The following is a 25490-nucleotide window of genomic DNA, read 5'->3' on the forward strand; positions in this document are numbered from 1 at the left end:
CGGATCGTAACAAGATTCCTTGACCCGGTCTACCTTTGAGGTAACGGAGCACCCAAAGAGCTGTATCCATATGCTCTTTGCGTGGTTTGTGCCATAACTGAGACAGGATGTGAACTGCATAAGAAAGATCCGGACGAGTAACTGCCAGGTAAACCAAACGGCCCACAAGACGGCGATATTGTTCGGCATTCTAAAAAAAATCACCCGAAGCAAGGCCAAGTTGGTGATGTTGCTCAATGGGAGTAATGGCGGGTTTAGCACCCAAAAGACCAGACTCGGAAATAATATCAAGGGCATATTTACGTTGACACAAATAAATTCCCTCGGAGTTACGAGCCACTTCGATACCCAGAAAATATTTCAGCTTTCCCAAATCTTTCATATGAAAACGAGTCCCAAGATATTCTTTAAAGGATTGAATGGCCGCCGAATTAATTCCGGCAATAACGAGATCATCGAAGTAAACCAAAACATGGAGACAAACCTCATTGCAAGAATAACTGAACAGAGAATAATCGAAATGAGATTGAGTAAAACCGTAGTCACGCAAGGCAGCGCCCAATTTGGCAAACCAACAACGCGGAGCTTGACGAAGCCCATATAAAGACTTATGTAGATGGCACACCTTACCCTCTTTACCTCTACTGAAACCCGGGGGTAACTTCATATAAACTTCTTTGGACAAATCTTCGTGTAAGAAGGTATTATGCACGTCCATTTGATGAAGCTCCCAATTTTTGATAGCGGAAACTGCGAGCAAAGTCCGAACAGTTACCATCTTGACGACGAGTGCAAAAGTTTCACTGTAATCAATTCCTTCAACCTGATGATTGCCGGAAATAACCAACCGAGCCTTAAACCTCTCAATACTACCGTCAAATTTATATTTAATCTTGTAAACCCAGCGACAGCCAAGAGCTTTCTTATTCGGAGGTAGATCGGTAAGTTCCCAAGTCCCATTATTTTCAAGGGCCGTGATTTCTTCTTATATTGCTTGACACCATTTAGGATCTTTGATAGCAACACGAAAATTAAAGGGCTCAATACCCGCAGTAATCGCTGTCAGAAAATGTCTATGTCGAGGGGAAAAATCATGACAATTAAGGTAATTAACAATAGCATAAGGAGTACCTGAGGATTTGGAATTGGGTTGCGGCGTAGCGGAGGCGGTGATGGTCTCGAGAACATAATCATTTTGAATGTGGAGGAGGCCGTTTAACCCATTTTCCACGCCCAAGCTCGATAACAACTCCCTCAGCTTGGACCAGTTGTCCATTAGTACCAGGCCCACTCTCATTAGATACACCCTCCCCCTCATCTAAGACCCCAAGCCCATTCTCAGCATTAGGCTCATTCTCAACATTAGAGCCCACTGCTGAAGAGCTAGAAGACTAAGCAGGCCCCTCACCAAAAGTAATGGGCTGTTGGACCGTAGAAAGATCATCAGAATAGGGAAATGTAGATTCGTAAAATTTGACATCCCGTAAAATGAGGTAATCCCCCGTTGCAAGATCATACACCTTCCATCCCTTCTTATTAAGTGGATATCCGACAAAAACACATTTCCGACTCCGTTTAGAAAATTTGTCACCATGAGCATTTTGATTGTGTACAAAACAAAGACAACCAAACACTCGTAGATTATCGTAAGACGTAACGGAACCAAATAAAATTTCATAAGGTGTCTTATTGTGTAACAAGGAAGAGGGAGTTCGATTAATTAAATGCGCTGAGGTTAAAATACACTCGCCCCAAAAAGAAATCGGGAGATTACCTTGAAACATTAAAGCACGAGCCACATTTAAATATGACGATGCTTGCGTTCGACACGCCCATTTTGTTGGGGAGTGCCGACACAAAATTTTTGAAAAAGAATACCGTGCTTGAAAAAATACCCGGCCATAGGCTCAAATTCGGCCATAGGCTCAAATTCCGTAACATGAGTTTTATCGGTTAATAAATAAACCCATACAGCCCTGGAGCAATCATCGACAATGGTAAAAAAATATTTGGCACCACAAGACGAGCGAGTACGATAAGGACCCCACAAATCAGAATGAATTAAATCAAAAATTGTAGCGGCCTTATTATTATTCAAAGCAAAACTATTCCGACTTTGTTTAGCAAATTGACAAATATCACAAAAGTGTTCAAGGCTAGGAATTTGTAAATGACAAACAAGAGGGATTAACTTGACGACTTTATTAGACGGATGTCCGAGCCGTCTATGCCATAAACTGAAAGAATCTGTAGTGCTCACCCTATTTGTATGGGTAAAAATACCCCCTCATTCTCATCATGACGTGGCAACTCGCAATTGGATAAAATAAAGGCACACGGATCAATAACAAGGCAGCAGGCTGCTAGACGCAAGAAAGAATAAGGGGGGATGAACCTAGACATTCAAGTGATACAAAGGCCACGTTTGAATTAAGTAACAAGCAGCCAGCAGGAACGTTGAAGTGGTCAGCAGGAACATTGCAGTGATCAGCAAAAGCTTTGACAAAGTCAGCAACCACTTCCTATTTCATAGGAAGTGGAGCGTATGGTTTAGCATATGTAGGGAGCATGTGCGACAATTCAAAGGAGGGGCTATAAAAGAGCAACGAACATCAGATTCAAGGGCATTCATCATTGACTCCACTCGAAGAAATATCATTCACCACCTGCAACAATTAATATCATTAACGCACTTAGAAATTTATACATCGTTCGTATCATTTATAGTTAGTCATTTGGAGATCACTGCTATACCTCCTGATCATTCCAGCTAGGTTCACCCTCAAATACTATTACTACTAGTGGATCATTGGTGGGATACCATTCCCCCCGCGGTTTTTTCCACATTTTAGGTTTCCCACGTCACCATTTCGCTTGTGTCGTTTGTCTCTCTTTCTTTTTGTTTGTTTCTCTTTCGTACTAGTTGTTTATTTTCGTTCTTGCTATGTTCTTACTACCGATCTACTTAAGTCTTTAATATCATATTTTAATTGGAATAGCCGCATTGACTCACAAATCTTTAGTCGGTAAAATCTTACCAAAACAATTTGGCGCTTACCGTGGGGCATTGTGGTTAAATCTTAGTTAAAATACCTTTTTTTGTAAATATCCTAACATCTCTATAGTTGGTAATGTCAGGATCCAATCAGAACGTATCAGATCCGATGAGTACATCAGCACAAACTTCAGTAGTAGGGGCGACGCCAGCAACCTCCGGTGTTCCAACAACGGCGGTCCCTACCACCAGAGTGACTGCAGGCCAGGCTCAGCCCCAAGTATCAGCAAAGCCTCCTTACTCCTCCAAAATCACAGATCTGGGAGCAAGGAAGGCTGGCAAATCACCAGTTATTAATCTTGTGCCAAAGTCTAATAAGGATGGGAGTCTGCAGCGCCCAGGATCACCACGACACCTGATAGGAGCCCGTCTCCCAGGAGCATCACAACCGGATCCAGTACAACAGTTGCTCCAAGGGATGACATCCTTGCAGCAGGCGGTGATAGGGTTTCAAAGGGACAGCCAGTCCTTGCAGGAGAAGATAGATGCAGTGTCACCCCTGGGAACGCCCCTGCCAGGGAGCACTCAGGGAGGCTAATGCCGCAGAATCTAGTAACTAGGCTCGATATGGATATGCTGCCACCAGGGGTAACCACACCACCCGAGCAAGTGTATCCAGAAGGAACGATGGCCACCCAGGGTACGATCCAACCACCAGGGGTCCCACCACCACCAAGGATGCCGCAAACGTACCCCATGGTACTCAATCCTGTGGGATTAGGAGCACTGACTCCAGACCCCATATCAACAACCAGCAGTACGCCAGTGGTACTAGGGAGCAATCCAGGGGAACAGTCAGTAGGAAACGCATATCCCGGGATGTGCTCCTATATGCCATATACTCCAAACAGTCAGTTCAGGCCTATCGTGAACTCAACACCATTACCTTGAAGCTACATGGTACCTCCGTACATGCTAGGAGGAACACCAAATCCATATGGGATCTACTATGTACCCGACAACTAGGGTATGAGGGTAGGAAGCCATGTAGAACAACAGTTGCAGGATATCAGCTCCTTACTCAGCAAGGTTCCAAGGTTACCACGTCCCATGGAGGTAGCAACCCCGGAGTGCTATGCGGATTCCCCCTTCGTGGACAGCATTGCCCTTGTCAGCATGCCAAAGGGGTACACCACACCAACAATGACGTTGTATGATGGAACATAGGATCCACTGGAGCACATCAACCAGTACAAACAGAAAATGATGGCGGTTGCAGCAACAGGGCCTGAAAAGGAGGCATGTATGTGCAAAGGATTCGGTTCTACCTTGTTAGGAGCCGCACTCCAGTGGTTCGTTAACCTTCCCAACAAGTCCATTTCCAGCTTCGCAGGGTTAGTGAATGTTTTCAATCAGCAGTTCGCAAGCAGTCGCAGGCCAGAAAAATTATCCAGTGATCTATACCGGATCGTCCAGAGGTTCGAGGAGTCCACCAGGGATTATCTTGCCAGATTCAATGTGGAAAAAATATCTATCCCTAGGTGCGACACTACAACGACAGTCAACGCCTTCCGAAGGGGACTGCATCGCGACTCAGATTTGTACAAGGATCTCACCAAGCATCCATGTGCCACCTTTGAGGAAGTCAAGCAAATGGTAGAGGCTAATTATCACCTAGAGGAGGATGAGGATAGAAGGGACCTATATGGAACAGAGTCGTCCAACAGAAAAATCACAACAGAGAGAAAGAATGAAAGAGCCAAACCCTACAACAAGAACACAGTGAACAAAGTCTCAGGAGAAACAGAGAGCACCGAGGCTCCACCTAAGCTCAGCGAGTATGGGTTCACCACTGGACTTGCTGGGGTAATGAAGGCAATCAAGGAGCTAGGGCAAAGGGCCAAGTGGCCCAAGAAGCCTATTCCCAGGGAGAACGATAGAAGAGATGCCAGCAAAAGGTGTGAATACCACAACGATATTGGCTACAATACATAAGATTATGTAGTATTACGAAAGGAAGTGAAGCACCTCTACAGTGCTGGATGCTTGGATCACCTGCTCCCCAAGTGGGCGAAATCTGGAAAGGTCAATACTGCTGACCAGGCCCAACCATCCCCACCTACACCTTACTCAAAGGTAGTGAACGTCATCACAGGAGGGTCGGAGATATGTGGTCTCACTTATTCAGCAGCAAAGCGCCATGCAACCGAGACTAAAGGAGATAAAACAGAGTTCTCCCTCAGGGTCAGCAGACAGGATATACCAACAATCTCATTCGACGAGGCAGACGTACCTGATGAGGCAGAATACCACCATGACGCCTTGATCATTACCTTTTCTATAGGGAATGACCTTGTTAAAAAAATATTGGTAGATACAGAAGCTCGTGAATGGATAATCTTTGAAACCTTGAAGAACATGAGGTTCAAGAAAGACACAGTGAAGAAGGCGGACCCTTGGTAGGTTTCAAAGAAAACCAAACAGTCCCTTGAAGAAATAGTGGTACCTACCTTTGCAGGGGGTATGAACAAACAGGTACGGTACTTGGTCATTGATGGTCCGTTAACTTATAACGTGATACTTGGCAGGCCTTGGATCCATGAAATAAAAGTGGTACCATCAACGTACCATCAGATCCTGAAGTTCCCTACACCTTAGGGGTATAGGAGATACGGGGAGATCAAAATGAAGCTCGGGATTGCTACAAGAACACTCTAAAACCCACCGCAGCTGGTCCAGCATAGCAGTTACAGAAATTATGCGTCCAGAGGGAGTATATCGCACCTCCCTAGGAGGAACTCGATGGAGTAAACCTGGACCCATAGTTTCCAGCAAGAACAGTGCTGGTGGGAGCTGATTGTGCAGGTAACATCCGTGAGCAGATAATTGAATTTCTACGTACTAACATGGATTATTTCGCCTGGTCCCATAGCGACATGATTGGCATAGATACAAGTGTAATTACACACCGGTTAAATGTAGACCCCAGCTTTCCTCCAGTCCAGCAGAAAAGGCGGAAATATGCTCCTTAAAGGAACGAGGTGATAAACCAGGAGGTAGACAACCTATTGGCAGCAGGCAAGATCGGGGAAGTTAACTACCCAGAATGGCTCTCGAATGTTGTGGTTGTACCCAAGAAGAACAACAAGTGGAGAGTATGTGTCGATTTTACAGATCTTAACAAAGCTTGCCCAAAAGACCCGTTCCCCCTGCCGAACATTAATTCCATGGTAGATGCTACAACAGGGCATGAGCTGCTTACCTTCCTTGACGGCTGGAGTGGGTACAATCAGATAAAAATGGGCCCTAAGGATCAGGAGAAAACAACCTTCAGATCTGACAGAGGCTTGTACTGCTACAATGTGATGCCCTTTGGCCTCAAGAATGCTGGTTCTACCTATCAGCGCCTCGTGAACAGAATATTTAAGGAGGAGATAAGGAGAACAATGGAAGTCTACATTGAAGATATGGTAGTCAAATCCGAGAAGGCAGAACAACATATGTCCCACCTGGAGAATACCTTCTCGATCCTCAGAAAATACCATATGAAGCTGAACCCCCATGAAATGCACTTTTTGAGTCTTCTCTGGGAAATTCCCGGGGTACTTGGTGACGCAAAAGAGGGATAGTGGCTAGCAGGGAGCAAATCAAAGCAGTACTTCAGTTAGAATCTCCTCAGAAGAAAAAGGACGTACAAAGGCTCACAGGTCGGGTAGCAGCCCTAAACCGGTTCATATCAAGGTCCTCAGACAGGTGTCGATTGTTCTATGATATCCTGTGGAAGAGCTAAAAGTTTGAGTGGACGCAGGAGCATGAAAAGGCGTTTGGGGAGCTCAAGCAGTACCTAAGCACCCCTCCTCTTCTCTCCAAGCCAGAACAGGGAGAACCGCTGTACTTGTATCTATCAGTGACAGAGGCGGCTGTAAGCGTTGTAATGGTACGAGAGCACGAAGGAATGCAAAAACCAGTATACTATATAAGCAAGTCTCTGTTACATGTGGAGACCAGGTACACATCTCTAGAAAAACTCGTTTTAGCACTTATTACTGCTTTGTACAAATTGCGTCTCTATTTTGAGTCACATATAATTTCAGTCGTGACCAACTAACCCTGAAAACCATAATGAGGAAACCCGAACTGTCAGGGAGAATGGTTAAGTGATATGTCCACCTGAGTAGGTACGACCTGAAATTTGAACCCCGAACAGCCATAAAGTCCCAAGCCCTAGAAGACTTTGTGTCAGACTTTAGTCCCACCCTTCAAGAACAAGCCAACAGTGAAATCTTGACCCTAAGTGAGGCTAAAGGGGAGCAGCTATGGGAGTTACATGTTGATCGGCCATCCAATACGAAGGGAGCAGGGTAGGGCCGGTCCTGAAATCACCTTAGGGGGAACAGATAATACAGGCAGTACGGTGTGAGTTCAAAGCAACGAATAACGAGGCTGAATACGAGGCCCTAATCTTAGGACTTCAATTAGCCTTAGAATTGCAAATCAGCCGCATCGAGGTGTATAGTGAATTCAAAATGATCGTAAATCATGTGAATAACGTATACACGGCCAAGGATCCTAAAATGATAGCCTACCTGGAAGTGGCGAAGGAGCTCAAAGTCCACTTTGCCTCCTTCCACATCCGGCAGATACCAAGGGATCGGAATGTTGAAGCGGATGCTGTCGCCACCCTGGGAGCAGCCTTTACTCCAGGGGCAGTGGGTACTATACCATTCATATATGTCATGAAACCTGCCATACATCAGAATGAACATCAGAATGCCAGTAAGGCTACAACCACCCAGTGGACATACGAAGCAGGGATACTATGTACTGCCACATCCCAGGAAGAGATTGATGATTGGCGCAAGCCTTACATTAGTTGGCTACGTGATGAGATATTACCACCTGACCAGAAATACACCAGGAGCTTCAAAATGAAATCCTCCAGATTCGTACTCATTGATGGTATCCTATTTAGGAAGTCCTTGGCAAGACCCTATCTGAGATGCTTAAGCATACAGGAGGCACATGCAGTAATGTGTGATATCCATAGTGGTGATTGTGGAAATTACGTAGGGGGTAGGATCCTGTCCAACAAGACACTAAGGCAGGGTTACTTCTGGCCTACCATGAGGAAGGACGCCATAGATTACGTCAAGAAATGCGAAGAATACCAAAGGCACGCTCCTGTCAGCCACCAGCCAGCAGAACATATGCATCAGATCATCTCGCCTTGGCCTTTTATGAAATGGGGAATGGACATTGTGGGACCATTACCCCGCGCTTCTGGAAACAGGGCGTACATGCTGGCAATGACGGATTACTTCTCTAAATGGATAGACGCAGAAGCTTTCCCTCAGATCAAGGAGAAGCATGTGATATCTTTCATCAAGAGGAACATAGTCAGCAGATATGGCATCCCTTCAGAAATCATATGTGACAACGGGCCACAATTCATATCCAACAGAACGGAAGACCGCGCCAGGTGGAACATCAAGCTGCTTAAGTCCACTCCTAGGAATCCGCAGTACAACGGTCATGCAGAATCCAGCAACAAGACAGTCATGAAGAACCTGAAAAGAAGGCTAAAGGAGATATGAGGCAACTGGGCAGATGAGCTCCCATTCGTGTTGTGGTCTGATAGAACTACCCCCAAAGTGACAATAGGTCAAACACCATTCAGTCTGGTATATGGGGCCGAGGCAGTTATTCCCTCTGAGGTACAAGTACCGATGCATCGATATGCCAATGCCACCGAAGAGAGGAATCGGGTAGAAATGGCTAGCAGCCTGGATACCATTGATGAGCCAAGGACCAACGCCCAAATCAGGATGGTAGCCTACAAGCAGACAGCTGCCAGGAGTTACAAAAAAAACGTAAGGCTGAGAACGCTGTAGGTAGGGGACCTGGTACTCAGGAAGGTATTCCCAAACACCAAGAATCAGAGTGCAGGCAAATTCGCCTACAACTGGGAAGGTCCCTACCGCATAGAAGGCATCGTGGGTAATGGGGCATACAAGTTGGAGACTATGGATGGGAAAGCTGTCCCTAGATCCCAGAACATCATTCACCTTAAAAAGTATTATGTCTGAGGTTTCAGGTGCAGGACCCAGAAGTTCCATCTCCAACAGGTACATCCCAGGACCCTTGAATCCTAGCATTGAGTACTCCAGATGTGGGAATTATCTGTATGCTTCCCTTTAAATTATAAGGATTCTAACGAATATATTAATATGAAAACTAGTCATAAAAGAAATTTGCATAAACAAAATAGAGAGATTATGAAATCAACCTTCGGTCCTAGCAAAATCGGCCTAAGAACAATATCGTAATGATATTCACCTATCAGTTGCAACCAAGATAATATGAGATATGCCTTTGTTATTGCTAGAATAGATCCCCCAATTAACTGATTAATTTTTTAGGGTTTTGTGCGTTTTGATGAGAAGCAAAAATTAGGTCAAAAGAATGAGAAAATAATCTAACCTATACTCCCTCTTTAAACCGTGAAAGAGGAGTATTAGGGGAGATTTTTTCTCTTCTCTTTTTTTCGGTCAAAACTACCAACCAAAAATAAGGAGAAAATATCTTCTTATTTTTGGGTAGTTATCAAAATGTATATTATGTGTACATTTTATTAATTATCATATATGTTGTCCCATTTTAATAAGTCCATACATAACCGATTGTAGTTGATTTATTAAATCCGGCCTGACAACATTTATTATAACAATCTCGAATAAAATATACTTTAACTATAAATATTGTATATTTATAATTAGCTAATTAAATATAACTGGTTACATTTAATTACGAATTAACAACTTAATTCGTTCAAGCTAACATTATATACATTAATTAAATATAACATATTATATTCAATTTACGAATTGACAGTTAATTCGTCTCAGCTAATATTATTTAATCGGCATTAACTAATCGTCTCATCATCACATTGACTAACTGTTTAGTCATATAAGGCATCAATGTGACTACATTTCCATAACCACATCTCTCAAACACATCCTTTAGGTGTGACTTTTAGGGACCAGTTGATCACCGCCATCAGTATGATAATAACGTCAAACTTTCTAGCAAGCCAACCGTTATTAGGTAATCGTTAATCAACTGATAAAATACGAAGTATACCCTTGTGAACCTATAAGAGATTTATAAATGTTATCACACTAATTTGTGGAGGACACAAGCTCCAACAAACTCCCACTTGTCCTCACAAGTGTATGTGCGATAACCGATTCTCATATCCTAAAATTTCTCCCACTCAATGTAAAACAGTTTGCAAAATCCGTATTCACAAAGGTCGTATTTTACAAGTGATCAATATCAAGAGTGGTTTCCCCGACTAGAGAGTAACTTAACTGATAAACGAATCATCATTCGAGCATATGGCCATGCATTTCAGTTACAACTCCTCGAGTGGCCCTGAGAAATAACTATACCTGATAAGGGTTGGATAGTTTCTTCAACTCGAATCCTGCAGATGTAAGCATAGTATGAAATGACCCAGAAAAAATCTACTTAGTCTCCAGTTACGGCAGACCATGAGAAAGAAACCAAAGTCACCCAAAACGCCTTAATCTCAAGAGACAACGATTGTCAAAAGAATCGACTCTAGGAACACAATGGATGTCCAATCCACGACCTGGCACCGAATGTTTTTAAACATTTAGGACTCCATTACGTTGTCACAAAAATTTGTCCTACGAGGTATCATTATAATCTCGCATCTGTGATCGATCAGTCAACCGTTTGACTTATGGCTCGTTGAACCCACCATCAATCGACTGCACAATATAATAGCTAGATTTATCAGCTCATTAAGGCGATTACGGACCAAAACAAATATAATGTAATTCAGTTCACTCTGTGGCGTTCAATGTTGTCGATACAATCCACATAAAAAACAAAATATTATAAAAACGATGAAGTTATAAATAGTATATGAAAAAGATAATGTATCAAATCCATAATCAATTACTATAACTCAGGAACACGTTTAATTCCCATGGAAATAACGTGCCCTTCATGCTTATCAAAATTCAACGGTTTAGTGAGAGGGTCCGCGATGTTATCATCCGAAGCTATTTTGTCAATCACTATCTCTTCTTGCTCCACGTAATCACGGATCAGGTGAGCTTTCCGATGTACATGTCTAGATTTGTTGCTAGACTTAGGCTCCTTAGCCTGGAAGATGGCACCTCTATTGTCACAATAGATGGTGATCGGGTCATTCGAACTAGGAACTATCGTAAGTCCTTGTAGGAATTGACGCATCCATATAGCTTCCTTTGCTGCTTCCAAAGCGGCATAGTACTCGGATTCAGTGGTAGAATATGCTACAACATCTTGTTTTGAACTCTTCTAGCTGACCGCAGCACCATTAAGAGTGAAGACGAACCCGGACTGAGATTTTGAATCATCTCGATCCGTTTGGAAGCTAGCATCTGCGTAACCGATTGCGCATAGCTTAGTATCGCCTCCATAAGTCAATACCCTATCCTTAGTCCTCTGTAGGTACTTGAGGATATTTTTAACAGTTATCCAGTGTGTTTCACCTGGATTCTTTTGGTACCGACTCGTCATACTCAATGCATATGCCACATCTAGACGTGTGCATATCATGGCATACATGATTGATCCTATTGCAGATGCATAAGGAACACGACTCATGCGCTCAATCCCTTCAGGCGTCGTGGGTGACTGAGACTTGCTCAACTGCATCCCAGACGTCATAGGAAGGTTCCCCTTCTTGGAGTTGGTCATGCTGAACCTTTCAAGAATCTTATGCAAATAAGACTCCTGACTCAGTGATAACGTCCGTCGTGATCTATCTCGGTAGATACGGATTCCCAATATGCGTTGTGCCTCACCCAGATCTTTCATCTGGAAATGGTTTTTCAACCATCATTTAACCGAAGATAAGAGAGGAATGTCATTCCCAATCAAGAGTATTTTATCGACATACAATATCAAGAAAACAATCTTGCTCCCACTCGACTTGATATATAAGCATGGTTCCTAGACCGATCGAGTGAAACCATACTCTTTTATCACCTGGTCAAAGCGATGATTCCAACTCCGAGAAGCTTGCTTAAGTCCATAAATGGAACGCTTAAGCTTGCACACTTTTTTAGGATTCTCAGGATCTATGAAACCTTCGGGTTGTACCATGTACAACTCCTCCTCCAAATAGCCGTTTAAGAAGGCGGTTTTCACATCCATTTGCCAAATTTCATAGTCATGAAAAGCGGCAATCGCTAAGATAATCCGAATGGAACGCACCATAACTACGGGTGCAAAAATTTCATCATAATGCAAACCGTGCACTTGAGTGAAACCTTTTGCCACTAGTCGTGCCTTATTGGTATCTGGTTGCCCGTCTACAGAACGCTTTATTTTGTAAAGCCATTTGCACTGTAGAGGTTTTACCTTATTAGGTAAATCAACTAGATCCCATACGTCATTCTCATACATGGAGTCCATCTCGGATTGCATAACTTTGAGCCATAGATTTGAGTCGGAACAGGTCATGGCACCTTTATAGGTAGCAGGTTCATTACTCTCTAGGAGAAAAACGTCACTCTCCTCGACCATACCAATGTATCTGTCCGGAGGATTAGAGACTCTACCCGACCTCCTAGGTTCCTCAGGAATATTAACCGTATCATCAGTTGGAGGAACAACTTCCTCCATCTGTTCCTCGGTTCTTGGTTCTTGAATCTCCGACAGCTCGAAGGTTCTATTACTTGTCTTGTTCTCGAGAAATTCTTTCTCTAAGAACGTCGCACTAGCCGCAACAAAAACTCGATGTTCGGTAGGCGAATAGAAGTAATGACCAAACGTTCCTTTTGGATAACCAATAAGTATGCCTTGACCGATCGCGGGCCAAGCTTATCCTCGTGTCTCCACTAGACATAAGCCTCGCAGCCCCAAACCCGAATAAAGGACAAGTTAGGGACCGTTCCCTTCCACATTTCATATGGAGTCTTGTCGACAGCTTTAGTCGGACTTCGGTTAAGTATAAGAGCAGTTGAGAAAAGAGCAAAACCCCATAATGAATCAGGTACTACCGTGTGACTCATCATGGATCGAACCATATCAAGTAAGGTTCGATTTCTCCGTTCGGACACACCAGTCAATTGAGGTGTTCCAGGTGGAGTTACCTGTAAAATGATTCCACAGTCTTTAAGGTGTTGATCAAACTCATTTGAAAGATATTCGCCACCCCGATCTGAACGGAGTGCTTTAACCTTTCTTCCCGGTTGGTTCTCAACCTTATTCTGGTATTCCTTGAATTTTTCAAAGGACTCACTTTTATGCTTCATTAAGTAGACATATCCGTAACTACTTAAATCGTTCGTGAAAGTGATAAAATATCTATAGCCATCTCTAGCGGTAATTGACATAGGTCCACAAACATCAGTATGTATGAGTCCTAATAGGTCACTAGCGCGCATTCCAACACCTTTGAAGGAAATTCGAGTCATTTTGCCGATAAGACATGATTCACACGTGCCAAATGTAGAAAAATTGAATGCGGGAATAGTCCCATTATCGACGAGTTTCTTCACGCGTTTTTCATTTATGTGTCCCATTCGACAATGCCATAAATAGGTTTGATATTTGTCACCAACCTTTAATTTATTATTATTCACGTGTAATACTTCCGTGGTTTGATCTAAGATGTAAATTCCATTCATGGAAACTGCTTTGCCATAAATCATTTCATTGAAAGAGAAAATACAGCTATTATCCTTTATTAAAAATGAAAAACCGTCTTTATCAAGTACGGAAACTTAAATAATGTTCTTAGACAAACTGGGTACATAGTAACAGTTATATAAAAATAATTCAAAACCACTAGGGAGTTGGATTACGTATGTTCCCTTCGAGACTGCAGCAACTCTAGCACCATTCCCGACTCGCAGGTCCACATCACCTTTCCGAGAGGTGTGATGTTTTTTAGGCCCTGCAAATGATTACACAGATGAGAACCACAACCAGTATCAAGTACCCAAGTTCCGAAACTTGCATGGTTAATCTCAATCATATGAATATAAGATGACATACCAACAGGAACGACGCGGCCTGCTTTTATGTCCTCACGGTACACGGGACAGTTCCTCCTCCAATGTCCAGTCTTGTGACAATTGTGGCATTCAATGTCACCGTCCTTGCTCTTTGCCTTGCCTTGTGAGCCACTAGTCTCACCAGGCCCACTCTTACCATTTCCTGGCTTCTTGAACTTTGGCTTACCTACAGTTAGGTCGCCTGGAGCTTTGCCCTTACCTTTATTCTTGTTGGAAATTGTGAGAACATCCTGCTTCATGCTCCCACTCAATTTCATATCCTTCTCGGTCTGTACGAGAAGTGAGTGTAGCTCATGAGGACTTTTCTTTAAGTCATTCATGTAGTAGTTCGCCCTGAAAAGGGCAAAACCATCATGAAGAGAATGAAGCATTCGGTCAATGACTATGCTCTCACTGATTTTGCAATCAAGTGCCTCCAATTTCTCGACATTCTCAATCATGTTAAGAATGTGTGGGCTAACCGGTTGGCCCTTCTGGAGTTTCGCATCAAAGAAGCGACAGGTATGCTCATAAGTAACGATCCTCGGTGCTTTTGAGAACTCGTTAGTGAGCGTGGTGAAAATCTTGTTTGCACCTTGGGCAATGAAGCGTCTCTGCAAATTGGTTTCCATTGCAAAGATGAGTACGTTCTTTATCGCACCCGCTTCCATGACGAAATCACTCTAAGCAAGTGACTCGTTAACTCTTGCATTGGGGCCTGGGTTTACCGGTATTGGCTTAGTTAAGTACTTGAGCTTACCGTCGAATGGCAAAAAGATTCCGTAGTGCCGCCTCCCGATCCGCAAAGTTGGACCCATCATTCTTCGATCGTGTGAACCGATTCATGTTGTCCATAAAAACTTTAAGCCAGGACTCGCGTCCAAGTGTGGCACTCGGCATTGGGATTTCATTATTTCCACCATTTGTTGTAACAAGATTATCAAAATAAACGTATTCTACATCAAGCGAAAGAAGAATAAAAATAATAAGCATATGCATCGTTATGATTTTAAGTCTTAATGCAAAACATATAGCGAAGACTCATGCATTTATACAATCGACCTTCCTCAAGAATTATATAAATGATCCCAAGACTCAATTATCTGTAAATTGATAAGCCAACCTTTTGGCTAATTCTACTGTTAGAATTCTTGGTCGATAACTTTCTGTAAATTCTATCTTTAGTCCATCATAATCACGAGAAACTCTTCGGGCTATAATGTTGAGATAAACTAAGTCAACACAAACTACTTACCCAACGTAGAAGGGTCATATTATGCCTACCGACGAAGAAGGGATTCATAGTTGTTTGCCCTTATAAAGACTAGTCTCATTTTCCGTTTTAGAGGTAGATCCCATCAAGTTTATTTTAATTCATTTTAAGTGAACTAATATCTAGCATGCGTGAATGAATAAACTAAGGTGATGGCTTAAACTGAGTGACATCTGTATGTCAATAAAAACTAACATTCAATCTATATGAGTCAATTTTCATGCATTTTAGTAGGTGGTTTGGTTTTAGGCGGAAAATGATGCACTAACTAACATGTGAATGAAAAGCAATAAGAACGGTAAAACGTAAAACGAAAATAAAGTCCTAGTGTGGCCTATCTACCAAAATGAACATTAAATACAATTTTGGAATCCATCCTTGGACCCGAGAAGCTTGTCTTGATGTTCCATCTTGTGTAGCGGGAGTAAGCTCCAATCTCCATCTTTAGTCTTCTTTAAAATTACAATTAAAAATTACATAATAAACCTATTTACATTCTAATTTCAAAACCGTAATAAATAAAGAAAACTAAAAGGAGATACGAGATCTCAAATTACATTAAAAATTATGTTTCCATCATTACGAAAACATAATTTAACTAAGGCCACACTAGGTATTACAAATTACAACCGATTGCAAAAATACGTAAATAAATCCATTCAACGATTCATTCAACTAAAATAAAAAGGATCAACTAAAAAAAATTAAACATGCAAGACATAATTCCTTAATTATGTAGATTAAATTCCCAAACCACCTATTTAAATGATCAAATTAAGTGACAATTCCTCAATTAATCACATTAATTTCAATCTTAATACATAATAAACTTGTTATATGAATTAATCCAGTATTAATTTAAACCTCTTTAAAATAATTAGGTATCTATGATTTGTGAACCGCTTCACAATAATTTATCATACATTATAAATTTAATGTATAAACAATCTAGGCCAAAAACTAAACAAAAAACATCCTTTTTTTTCTTTTTGGTCTCGGCAGCAAAGAAAAAACGAAAAAAACTGATTTTTTTTTCTTTTCGGCAATGCAGCAAAATGAAACAAAAAAACAGAAACCTTCCCCTTTTTTTTCTTGGTCACGGAAAACAGCCAAAAAAAAAACAGAAAAAATTCTTTTTTTTTTGTCTCGGCAAATAAAAAAAAACAGTTCCCTTTTTTTGTGCAATATGCCCTAATATCAAAATATTTTGATGAACAAATTCGTTTATAGTTGCTATTAGAACAAGATTTGCATATAAATTATTGAAACATGATTAACCATATATGCCAAAAACTATATAGCAAAAACAAATTTAACATCATCAAACCCGATTCCATTTACATTTTAATTTAATCATCATTAAATCAAAACATCTACAAATTATCATATTATCATCTTAAACTGATTAAAACAACAATATGAACAAATCAAAATGGAAATCAAAACAACAGAAAAACGAAAACACCTCGGCCTGAAAAAAAATTCAAATCGGCAAATTTTTTTTTTATCGGCCGAAAACCTAATTTTTTTTACCGAAACCTTTTTTTTCAAATTTTATTTAAATTCAATTATGAAAATCACAAAAATAATTCCGTGGCCTTGGCTCTGATACCACTTGTAGAAAATATCGGTATACTTCGATTAACATTATAAGGATTATAACGAAATTATTAATATGAAAACTAGTCATAAAAGAAATTTGCATAAACAAAATAGAGAGATTATGAAATCAACCTTCGGTCCTAGCAAAATTGGCCTAAGAACAATATCGCAATGATATTCACCTATCAGTTGCACCCAAGATGATATGAGATATGCCTTTGTTCTTGCTAGAATAGATCCCCCAATTAACTGATTAATTTTTTAGGGTTTTGTGCGTTTTGATAAGAGGCAAAAATTAGGTCAAAAGAATGAGAAAATAATCTAACCTATACTCCCTCTTTAAACCGTGAAAGAGGAGTATTAGGGGAGATTTTTTCTCTTCTTTTTTTTTCGGTCAAAACTACCAACCAAAAATAAGGAGAAAATATCTTCTTATTTTTGGGTAGTTATCAAAATGTATATTATGTGTACATTTTATTAATTATCATATATGTTGTCCCGTTTTAATAAGTCCATACATAACCGATTGCAGTTGATTTATTAAATCCGGCCTGACAACATTTATTATAACAATCTCGAATAAAATATACTTTAACTATAAATATTGCATATTTATAATTAGCTAATTAAATATAATTTGTTACATTTAATTACGAATTAACAACTTAATTCATTCAAGCTAACATTATATACATTAATTAAATATAACATATTATATTCAATTTACGAATTGACAGTTAATTCGTCTCAGCTAATATTATTTAATCGGCATTAATAATCGTCTCATCATCACATTGACTAACTGTTTAGTCATATAAGGCATCAATGTGACTACATTTCCATAACCACATCTCTCAAACACATCCTTTAGGTGTGACTTTTAGGGACCAGTTGATCACCGCTTATCGCATGATAATAACGTCAAACTTTCTAGCAAGCCAACCGTTATTAGGTAATCGTTAATCAACTGATAAAATACGAAGTATACCCTTGTGAACCTATAAGAGATTTATAAATGTTATCACACTAATTTGTGGAGGACACAAGCTCCAACACTAGAAACTTTAGAACATGAACTAACTTGCTAAAAGTGTCTTTGATTAAGCAGCTATCGCTTGAAGGGGAACAACCCCAGAACCCACTTGCTGGAGCCAAAGCTCACTCTCTCATAAGGTACATACACAAAGAACTAATCATTTTGTTTCGTACCGCCTGACTGTACCACCTGCATTGGTCTAACAGTAACATCTCTTTTGACAAAACAGAACAACTAAGTCACCAGGCAAGGTCTTTCGTTCAGTACGCACGTGCTAAGTCTCCTGAATTCAGCAGGTACTACTAAGGAAATGACAACTTACAACGTATCTTTCAAATCCTTTGAGTCAAAACCCTTTTTATTATTTTCCCTTGGTGTCAACTTCACATGTGTCACAAGGAGAAAAATATGGAAGCAGCGTACTTAGTATTTCAAAAGGCCAAAATGAAACTCTATTTCTTTTAAGTTATTGTAAAACTCTGGGGGAACACACTTTGTGCTCCCTAAACTATTTTGGATTTATGAAATTGCTTCCATTTTAGGTTTATCATTGTTTTTGGATTGAATGTGGATATGGTAAGTTGAATATTAAGGCAATGTCCTAGTAGGCTAACTGATGAACAGGAACTAACAAATTGTTCCTCCTGCATGAAGTACCCAATGTGCGTATGGTCGAAACAGAGGGATTCGAGGATCTTGATGGACAGAAAGCTCCCTGAACCACCATAGACAGCTCAACAAGTACGAAGTCGGCACACAACAGAAAGAACAAAAAAATTGCTAGCAAAACAACAGAAGGAACAAAACGGAATTTTCATAAACACCCCTCAGTAGGGGGAACTTGAAAAGTAAGTATTTTTGCCCCTCCTACGAGGCAAAAACAAAAGAGTACTAAAAGGTGCCCAAAACTACCAGGCACCAAGAGTTGGATTACAATGGGCCACCACACAGGGTGCCCAACAAAACATCAAGATAAAAAAAAATTAAAATTTAAATGCCTAAACTAGGCAGCAGCAACAGAATTCCGGGCGGCAGCAGCAGGAACATCTACAGGGCTGTTGGGCCCCACAATAGCCTCTCCCCCAGATGGACCTTCCCCTCCCTGGGCAACAAGGGAATTCTCCCTGACCTCCCTGACTGACGCGACAGCTGGTTGTTCAGTCCTAGCATTGGTCTCTCCTTCATCACCACCAAACAAGTCGTTGATAAGGCTGAAGTCCGGCTTGATTGGATAAGTAGCATTAAACAGCCGTTCCTCCTCAGCAAGGTCCCAGTTGGAGTGTTCACCCGCCTCAAACTCCTTGATGCATTTGATCTTTGTTTCCCACACGGAAACTAATGTAGACTCCAAGAGCAGATGCTTGAACAACTCCACCTCCTTGTGAGCCTCTTCCATACGCCTCTCTGCCGCCCTCCTCTCAGCATCCAACTGCTTCTGGGTAGCCGCCTTCTCCTCAGCTAGCTTCTTTTAGGTCGCCACCTTCTCCCTCCTAGCCAGCGCCAGATCTGCCTCCACCTTCCCCCAGGTTGACGTTGAGGTTGTTCACCTCCCTCATCAAGCTGGCGACCTCCTTGCATAGGAACAGGCCGTCATGCAAGACCTGCAAGAAGAACAACCAGCAACACGAATAAAATAGACCAATAAAGCACAAAGGGAATTAAAAATGTACTTGCAGGGCGCGTCCATGAGCTTCATCTAGTACGGTAGGAAAAGGGGTATTTCCCAGGGAATGGACAGCAACAGAGAGCAGGAGTTGTTCCATTTGAGGCCAGATGGGCACCCCACTGGAGCCATACCCCTTAAGAAGGCGGATTACGGTGGAGGTATTGGGCAGAGGAGGCCTAGGAGCCACTGCAGCCAGAGGAGCAATCTCAATAAGGTCAGGCATGTTAAAAGGCTCCTTTTCAGCAGGGGAGCGATGGCCTCTTCCTGGGAGAAGGACCGGAGGAGGCAGAAGCAACTTGCTTCCTCTTGAAAGAAAATATTAATCTCATTATTTAACATATTCATATATGTGACATTTAATTTAGTCATAAAATTAAATTTAGATCTTATGCATGCAAACATGAATAAGAATAGAGAAGAAATCGTTTTCCTTACTATAAAATTTCGGATCAAAGGGCACAAGTAAGATCTCCTTCTTACTTGTTCTTGAGCTTTCCTTATATGGATGAACAAAGATTCAAGCTTAGAATCCCTCCCAAAGATGAATACCCAAGATAACCTCTTAAAAGACTAATATTATTTGAACTAGAACAATATTAATCTTACTAAAATTGACCCAAAATATTTGTTTGTACTCTTGTTTATTCGGCCAAGAGTAAGCGAAGATATTGGAGATTTTCTCTCTTATCTTTCTATAATTTTTTGTTAGAGATAGTGAATAAATGTTACACTAGTTTGCATGTAGTGTAAGAGTGAAAAAAAAGGCCCAATGCATGCTCTCCTTTTCTTCCCAAGAGAAAGCTATGCATGCAAGGCTAGGTGTAGGTTTTATAATTATGTTTTCCACTTATAAATAATCAACACAATTTTATCCTAAAACTCCCTCCATTTCGGCACACACACATAAAATGGACGAGTCCATTTTATTTGTGATTTTGTCAATATGTCACATGTGACACATTACATGACATCTTATATATAAAATGTATTTTTAACAATTAAAAATCAACATATTAATAAAATATGTCACTTATAAAAATTAACATAGTAATTCATAATTACTTGTACCAAAAGTGTTTCCGAATTATAAACTACAACATTCTGTATAAATAATAATTTATTCATTCCTTTTCAATTGTTTCCGTAAACAAACATATCATCTAAGTAATAAAACAATCCGATTACTTAGACCGTATCTTATTATAATCAAATTACAATAAGACACGTAAATATTACTTCCAAAATCATCCGTCAATTTTAAGCAATTTAATTAACTCATATTGACATACGATCAATTAAATAAACAATTAAGAGTGTCACCCTTTAGGTATGACCTAAGGGGATCAACTGGTCACCACCGTCGCACGACAGTAATGTCAAACTCTAGTCAGCCAATCATTACCGATATGTGTGGACCAGTTGACAGTAAAATATTACTTCCCACATGTATTCTTAAAATGAGATTTAAACATGTGATCATTATGATCGACAGTTGTGATCACCCTTTGTTAATTAATCATTCAAAGCCCTCTGTTTTCCCCTTGATTTGTGCTATTTTACACGGTTTAATAGTGGGATTAGGGTTTGCGGTTTTTCGATCAAAAAAATCGCCATTTTTGCTTGTTGTTTGAAGATTAATTGCAATTTGTAAGTTCTTTCTCATCAAGTAAGTTTCTCCGACACCTCTTTGCATTTTAATTTCACTAATTTCGCATTTTTATGAGGTAAATTAGGCTAGGGTTTCGAAATTCCTTGTTTAGTCGAGTTTTTGGACTTTAACTATCATTGCTTGCCCTTATTTGTCTTGCTTGATGGTCATTCCCGTCTCCTCACTGTTTGTTGCATGATTAATTCGAACTTTGCGCGAAATTCGCGATTAGGGCTGATTTTCAGTCGAATTTTTCGACTGTCAATTGGCTTTACATGCTGTCACATGCTTAATTTACCTTAGTTGTTGCTTAATTGCTGCCAATGATGCCTGTCCCCTCCCCTATCACTGTTTACCCGCTGTCATTCGAATTTTTGAGGAAATATCAGGAATTTTCGGGCTGAAGTCGAATTCTTTCGACTATTTGGGATTTGTCATGCTGTTACCATGCTGATTTTCATGCTGTTTAGCTGTTTTTCTTATCAAATCCCCTGCCCTTTGTATACAGGATGGATTCTAGCTCTCTGCCCTCCGCTAGCTCAACTTCTAGTCCATCCCTGACTGAGACGGTGGTCCCTGTTGTTACCACCGCCTCCACTTCTGTTAGTACCGCAACCCCTGTGTTCTTAGTCTCTGTTGCCGGTACTGTCTTTACGCTAGCTAGCACTGCTGCTAGCTCTGTTTCGGCTGCCACTTCAGTTACGGCCACCACCACTGCTAGCACTGCTGCTAGTCTTTCTTCTTCAGTGGTGGCCACAACCTCTACTCCAGCCACGATGAGCATACCTGTAGCGGACTCACCTGCAGTTGCAGCTGCCTTTAGAGCGGCCCTAGTTCCTCGCACCGTCACTGGACGGGCTTCTACTTTGGGTTCTAGAGGCCGGGGCCGAGGTCCTGGACGTTACCGTTCTACACCAGCTCCTGCTACCTCTACTTATGCCGCTCCCTCCACTTCAGCTGCTTCTCCTTCTGGCAAGGTCACTGTTCGAGGGGATAACTCCCTCGACTCTCACCCAGACTACCCGCAGGTAATTTTTATTAACGGTGTACATCGTAAGATGTTTTATCACCTCCTAGGCTGTGAGTTTGTACCTTCCCGGTTTTTAGATAAACCGACACTTGAGAGACTCGACATCTACGAGTCAGTTTGTGAGCTTTTACGGGGCACGGGGATGGCCGGACTCATTACAATGAGTGGCCGTACCTTTCTAGAGTTGAGTCTTGAGTTCCTCAGCTCCTTCACCTTCTCCTCCGGGGCACACGATGCTGCCCCCACTAGTTTTTCTGTGTCTTTCCGATTGTTCAACCGGACTTTTCCAATGAGTTTGGAGGAGTTTGGTCGCAGACTTGGCCTTTCCTCTACGGGCGACGCTACCGCCCCTAGGAGGGTCATCCGTCAGCTTTGGAGGACCTTGGCCCATACCACCTTTCCCGAGCGAAAGCTTGCACAGGTCCACCTTCCCGCTGCCCGTTACTTTCTTAGATTGATGGGGAGCACCATTTTTGGCCGAAAGGAGCCGAACAACATCACCAACACCGAGCTCTCCATCTTGGGCGGTTACCTGAACATTGACTGTGAGGGTCCTTTTACCCTCAATATTGCCTATCTGACCGCCCAGTACTTTCAGGCCCAGGGGTTGAAGGAGACGGGATCTATTGCCTGCGGTGGCATAGCCACCATTCTTGCCCGTTCCCTTTTCCCCGTCTGGCCTCGTGACTTGCAGTACCTCAAGGGAGAGAGGTATCTGAGTCTGGATGCCATGCTTTCTCAGCATTGGCTGACCACAGACTACCAGACATGGAAGATAGACGGTTCCTTGTCTGTGGACCTACCTTGTGACACTCTCCCCCGTCTAGCCCTTCGCCTACTATCACTAACGGCGACCGACTGCCACCTCCACCGGACTACCACCTTCCACGCCGACCACCTTCCACTTCGACCACCTTCCACTTTACCCGCCGCCAAGAAGCGGCGTAGACTTGAGACTGGAGAGGGGTCCACACCTTCTGGGAATGTCCAGCGTTCCACGGCTACTCCCATCCCGACCCCTACTCCCACTCCTACTCCTGCACCCACCGACCAGACACAGCCACAACCGGTTTTTTCGTACACTTTCGTACCACCTCCATCCTTTGTGGTGCCCGAGGTCATGGACCAAGGGCGCTGTGACGGTTTGTTGCTTGAGATTGCAGAGCGACAGGCTCGTATGGAGAGGGACTTAGCTCTTACCTTACACCCTCTATACGAGTACCACTTAAGGCGACACCGTCCGATCCCAGAGGGTTGGCCACACCCTTCCTTTTACCGGTACCCAGATGAGGGGTACCCGGAGTCTGTTGAGGAGGAGGAGGACGAGGACAAGGACCCAGAGGTGGTAGCGGAGAGAGCTCGAGCTGAGCAGAGGAGGAGGAGGATCCGAAGTTCAGGGTGGAGGACATCTGTGATGAGGAGGCTGATGAGTAGCTACTGGTCTACTCACTTCCCCAGTTTTCTGGCTGGTTTGGGGAAGTTCGTGTTTTGTATGTATATCTTACTCTTTTATTTTTGTCTCCTCTTTATTTTATTGTTTTTATTTTTTATTGGTTGTATATTCCCGTTCCCCTGTATATATCTGCTGGTGTATGCTGGAGGACAACGAGGGCGTTGTCCGTTTTGGTTTGGGGAGGGTATTGCATCCTTTTGAGTATGCATTTGCATTTGTTATTGCATTCACGTTTTTTTTTTCAGCTTGCATTGTTGTTTATTTCATTAAAAAAATCAAAAAAATAAAAAAAATAGAAAATTTCAAAAAAATAAAAAAATTCACGTTTATATTTGCATATAGGTTGAGTCGGAACGGTAGATTTCCATGATGATAATGCACTATAACTTGTCATTTTACTTGAGCCTTGCACTTCTTGTAATAGTTATTAACTTTGTCATACGCATAGTCTACAAGTTTTTGTTCAAATATAGCTACTGTTTGGACTTGACCTGATAAATTGGCAAACTACTCCATAAATTCTGAGTTTAGAGCCCATAATTGGTGACATTCATGACCGGTTCATTAGGAATTGAGAGTAGTACTCCTTGCATAGCATGTTCATCATTTTTGCACTTTTATGACATTCAATTTCTTGTCAAATGCACACATTCGGGTTTGTGGTTGGTGTCACATGCAGGGAGGTACTTGCAAATTTTCCCCCTTTTCTTATATTTTTCACCCATTTAGCTCCACATAAGCCAAATCTTGCCTTTTTGACCCATTAGCTACATCCCAAACTGAGCCTGCCTAGTCAAGCTAGTTTAGTATGTCTTTTGTGGTATGATTTTTCCGTCTGCAGTTTGGCTCGTATTTATTTGTATGGAGTTGGTGTAAATAGAGGAGGCAGAAATTGAAAAAGAAAAAAAAAAGAGAATTGAAAAAGTGGAAAACGTGAAAGAAAGGAAAAAAAAAAGGAAAAAAAATGAAAAATGAAAAAAACGGGAAGATGATTCACGTGAAAAAAGAAAAAAAAAGAAAAAAAAAATAGTTTCATTTGTTTGTTTTGATTCATTTAGACGGTGTTTAAAAAAGGAAAGTTTGTGACCGTCTAACTCCTCCATTCTTATTCCATATTTTTGAGGAGATTGTGTTTGAGTTTAGTGAGCTGTGTGCTAAATGAAGGGCACTTGTATTCTATTTTTCAGTCAGTTGAGATTCGGACGGTCTTATATGGTCCTGTTTAGGAACTAGCTTGACGCTTTTACCTCCACATTACCATAACTTGTTTTGCCTTTTCTCACCTGAAACTCACTATTCCCATATTATTTGTAAGCCCTCGGCTGTGACGGACATTATTGGTTGGAATGTGTGCATTAGTACTTGAATTGTCTTTCATTTTTGTTGCATGCATGCTATGTAGGTCGCAGTTAGGTGAGTGAATGTCTTTCCTTCTCTCTTTTACATATAACTCGTTTGTTGGTCTTGCAAGGTCGATAGGGTTTAGAGAGTCCGATTTTGTTGGTCTTGCAAGGTCGATAGGTTGGCTATATTTCTGAACAGCTTATAACTCGTTTGCGTATTTACTGCTTGGCTATAACTGTTAGTTTTTGTTGCATTAAATTGGTTAAAGTAGACAAGTTAAGCTAGCTATGAGTTTTCATTTCCGTTCCATTAGTTGCATTTTAGTTTACTCGAGGACGAGTAAATGTTCGGTTTGGGGA

At 41.5% G+C, this 25490-nt stretch overlaps 2 protein-coding genes across 2 annotated transcripts; both read left to right on the forward strand.

Moving 5' to 3' along the window:
• Nucleotides 1-4261: 4261 nt before the first annotated feature.
• On the forward strand, nucleotides 4262-5458 carry LOC141628835 (uncharacterized). The gene is made up of 2 exons (XM_074441930.1): nucleotides 4262-4953; nucleotides 5032-5458. Exons 1-2 carry the CDS (start codon nucleotides 4262-4264, stop codon nucleotides 5456-5458), a joined length of 1119 nt encoding a protein of 372 aa, XP_074298031.1.
• Nucleotides 5459-7521: 2063 nt separating this feature from the next.
• LOC141628837 (uncharacterized) lies at nucleotides 7522-8495 on the forward strand. The gene is made up of 2 exons (XM_074441931.1): nucleotides 7522-8364; nucleotides 8457-8495. The coding sequence occupies exons 1-2, from the start codon at nucleotides 7522-7524 to the stop codon at nucleotides 8493-8495; spliced, it is 882 nt and encodes a 293-aa protein (XP_074298032.1).
• Nucleotides 8496-25490: the final 16995 nt, after the last annotated feature.

This window comes from Silene latifolia, chromosome Y, assembly GCF_048544455.1.
Source record: "Silene latifolia isolate original U9 population chromosome Y, ASM4854445v1, whole genome shotgun sequence".
Taxonomy (NCBI): domain Eukaryota; kingdom Viridiplantae; phylum Streptophyta; class Magnoliopsida; order Caryophyllales; family Caryophyllaceae; genus Silene; species Silene latifolia.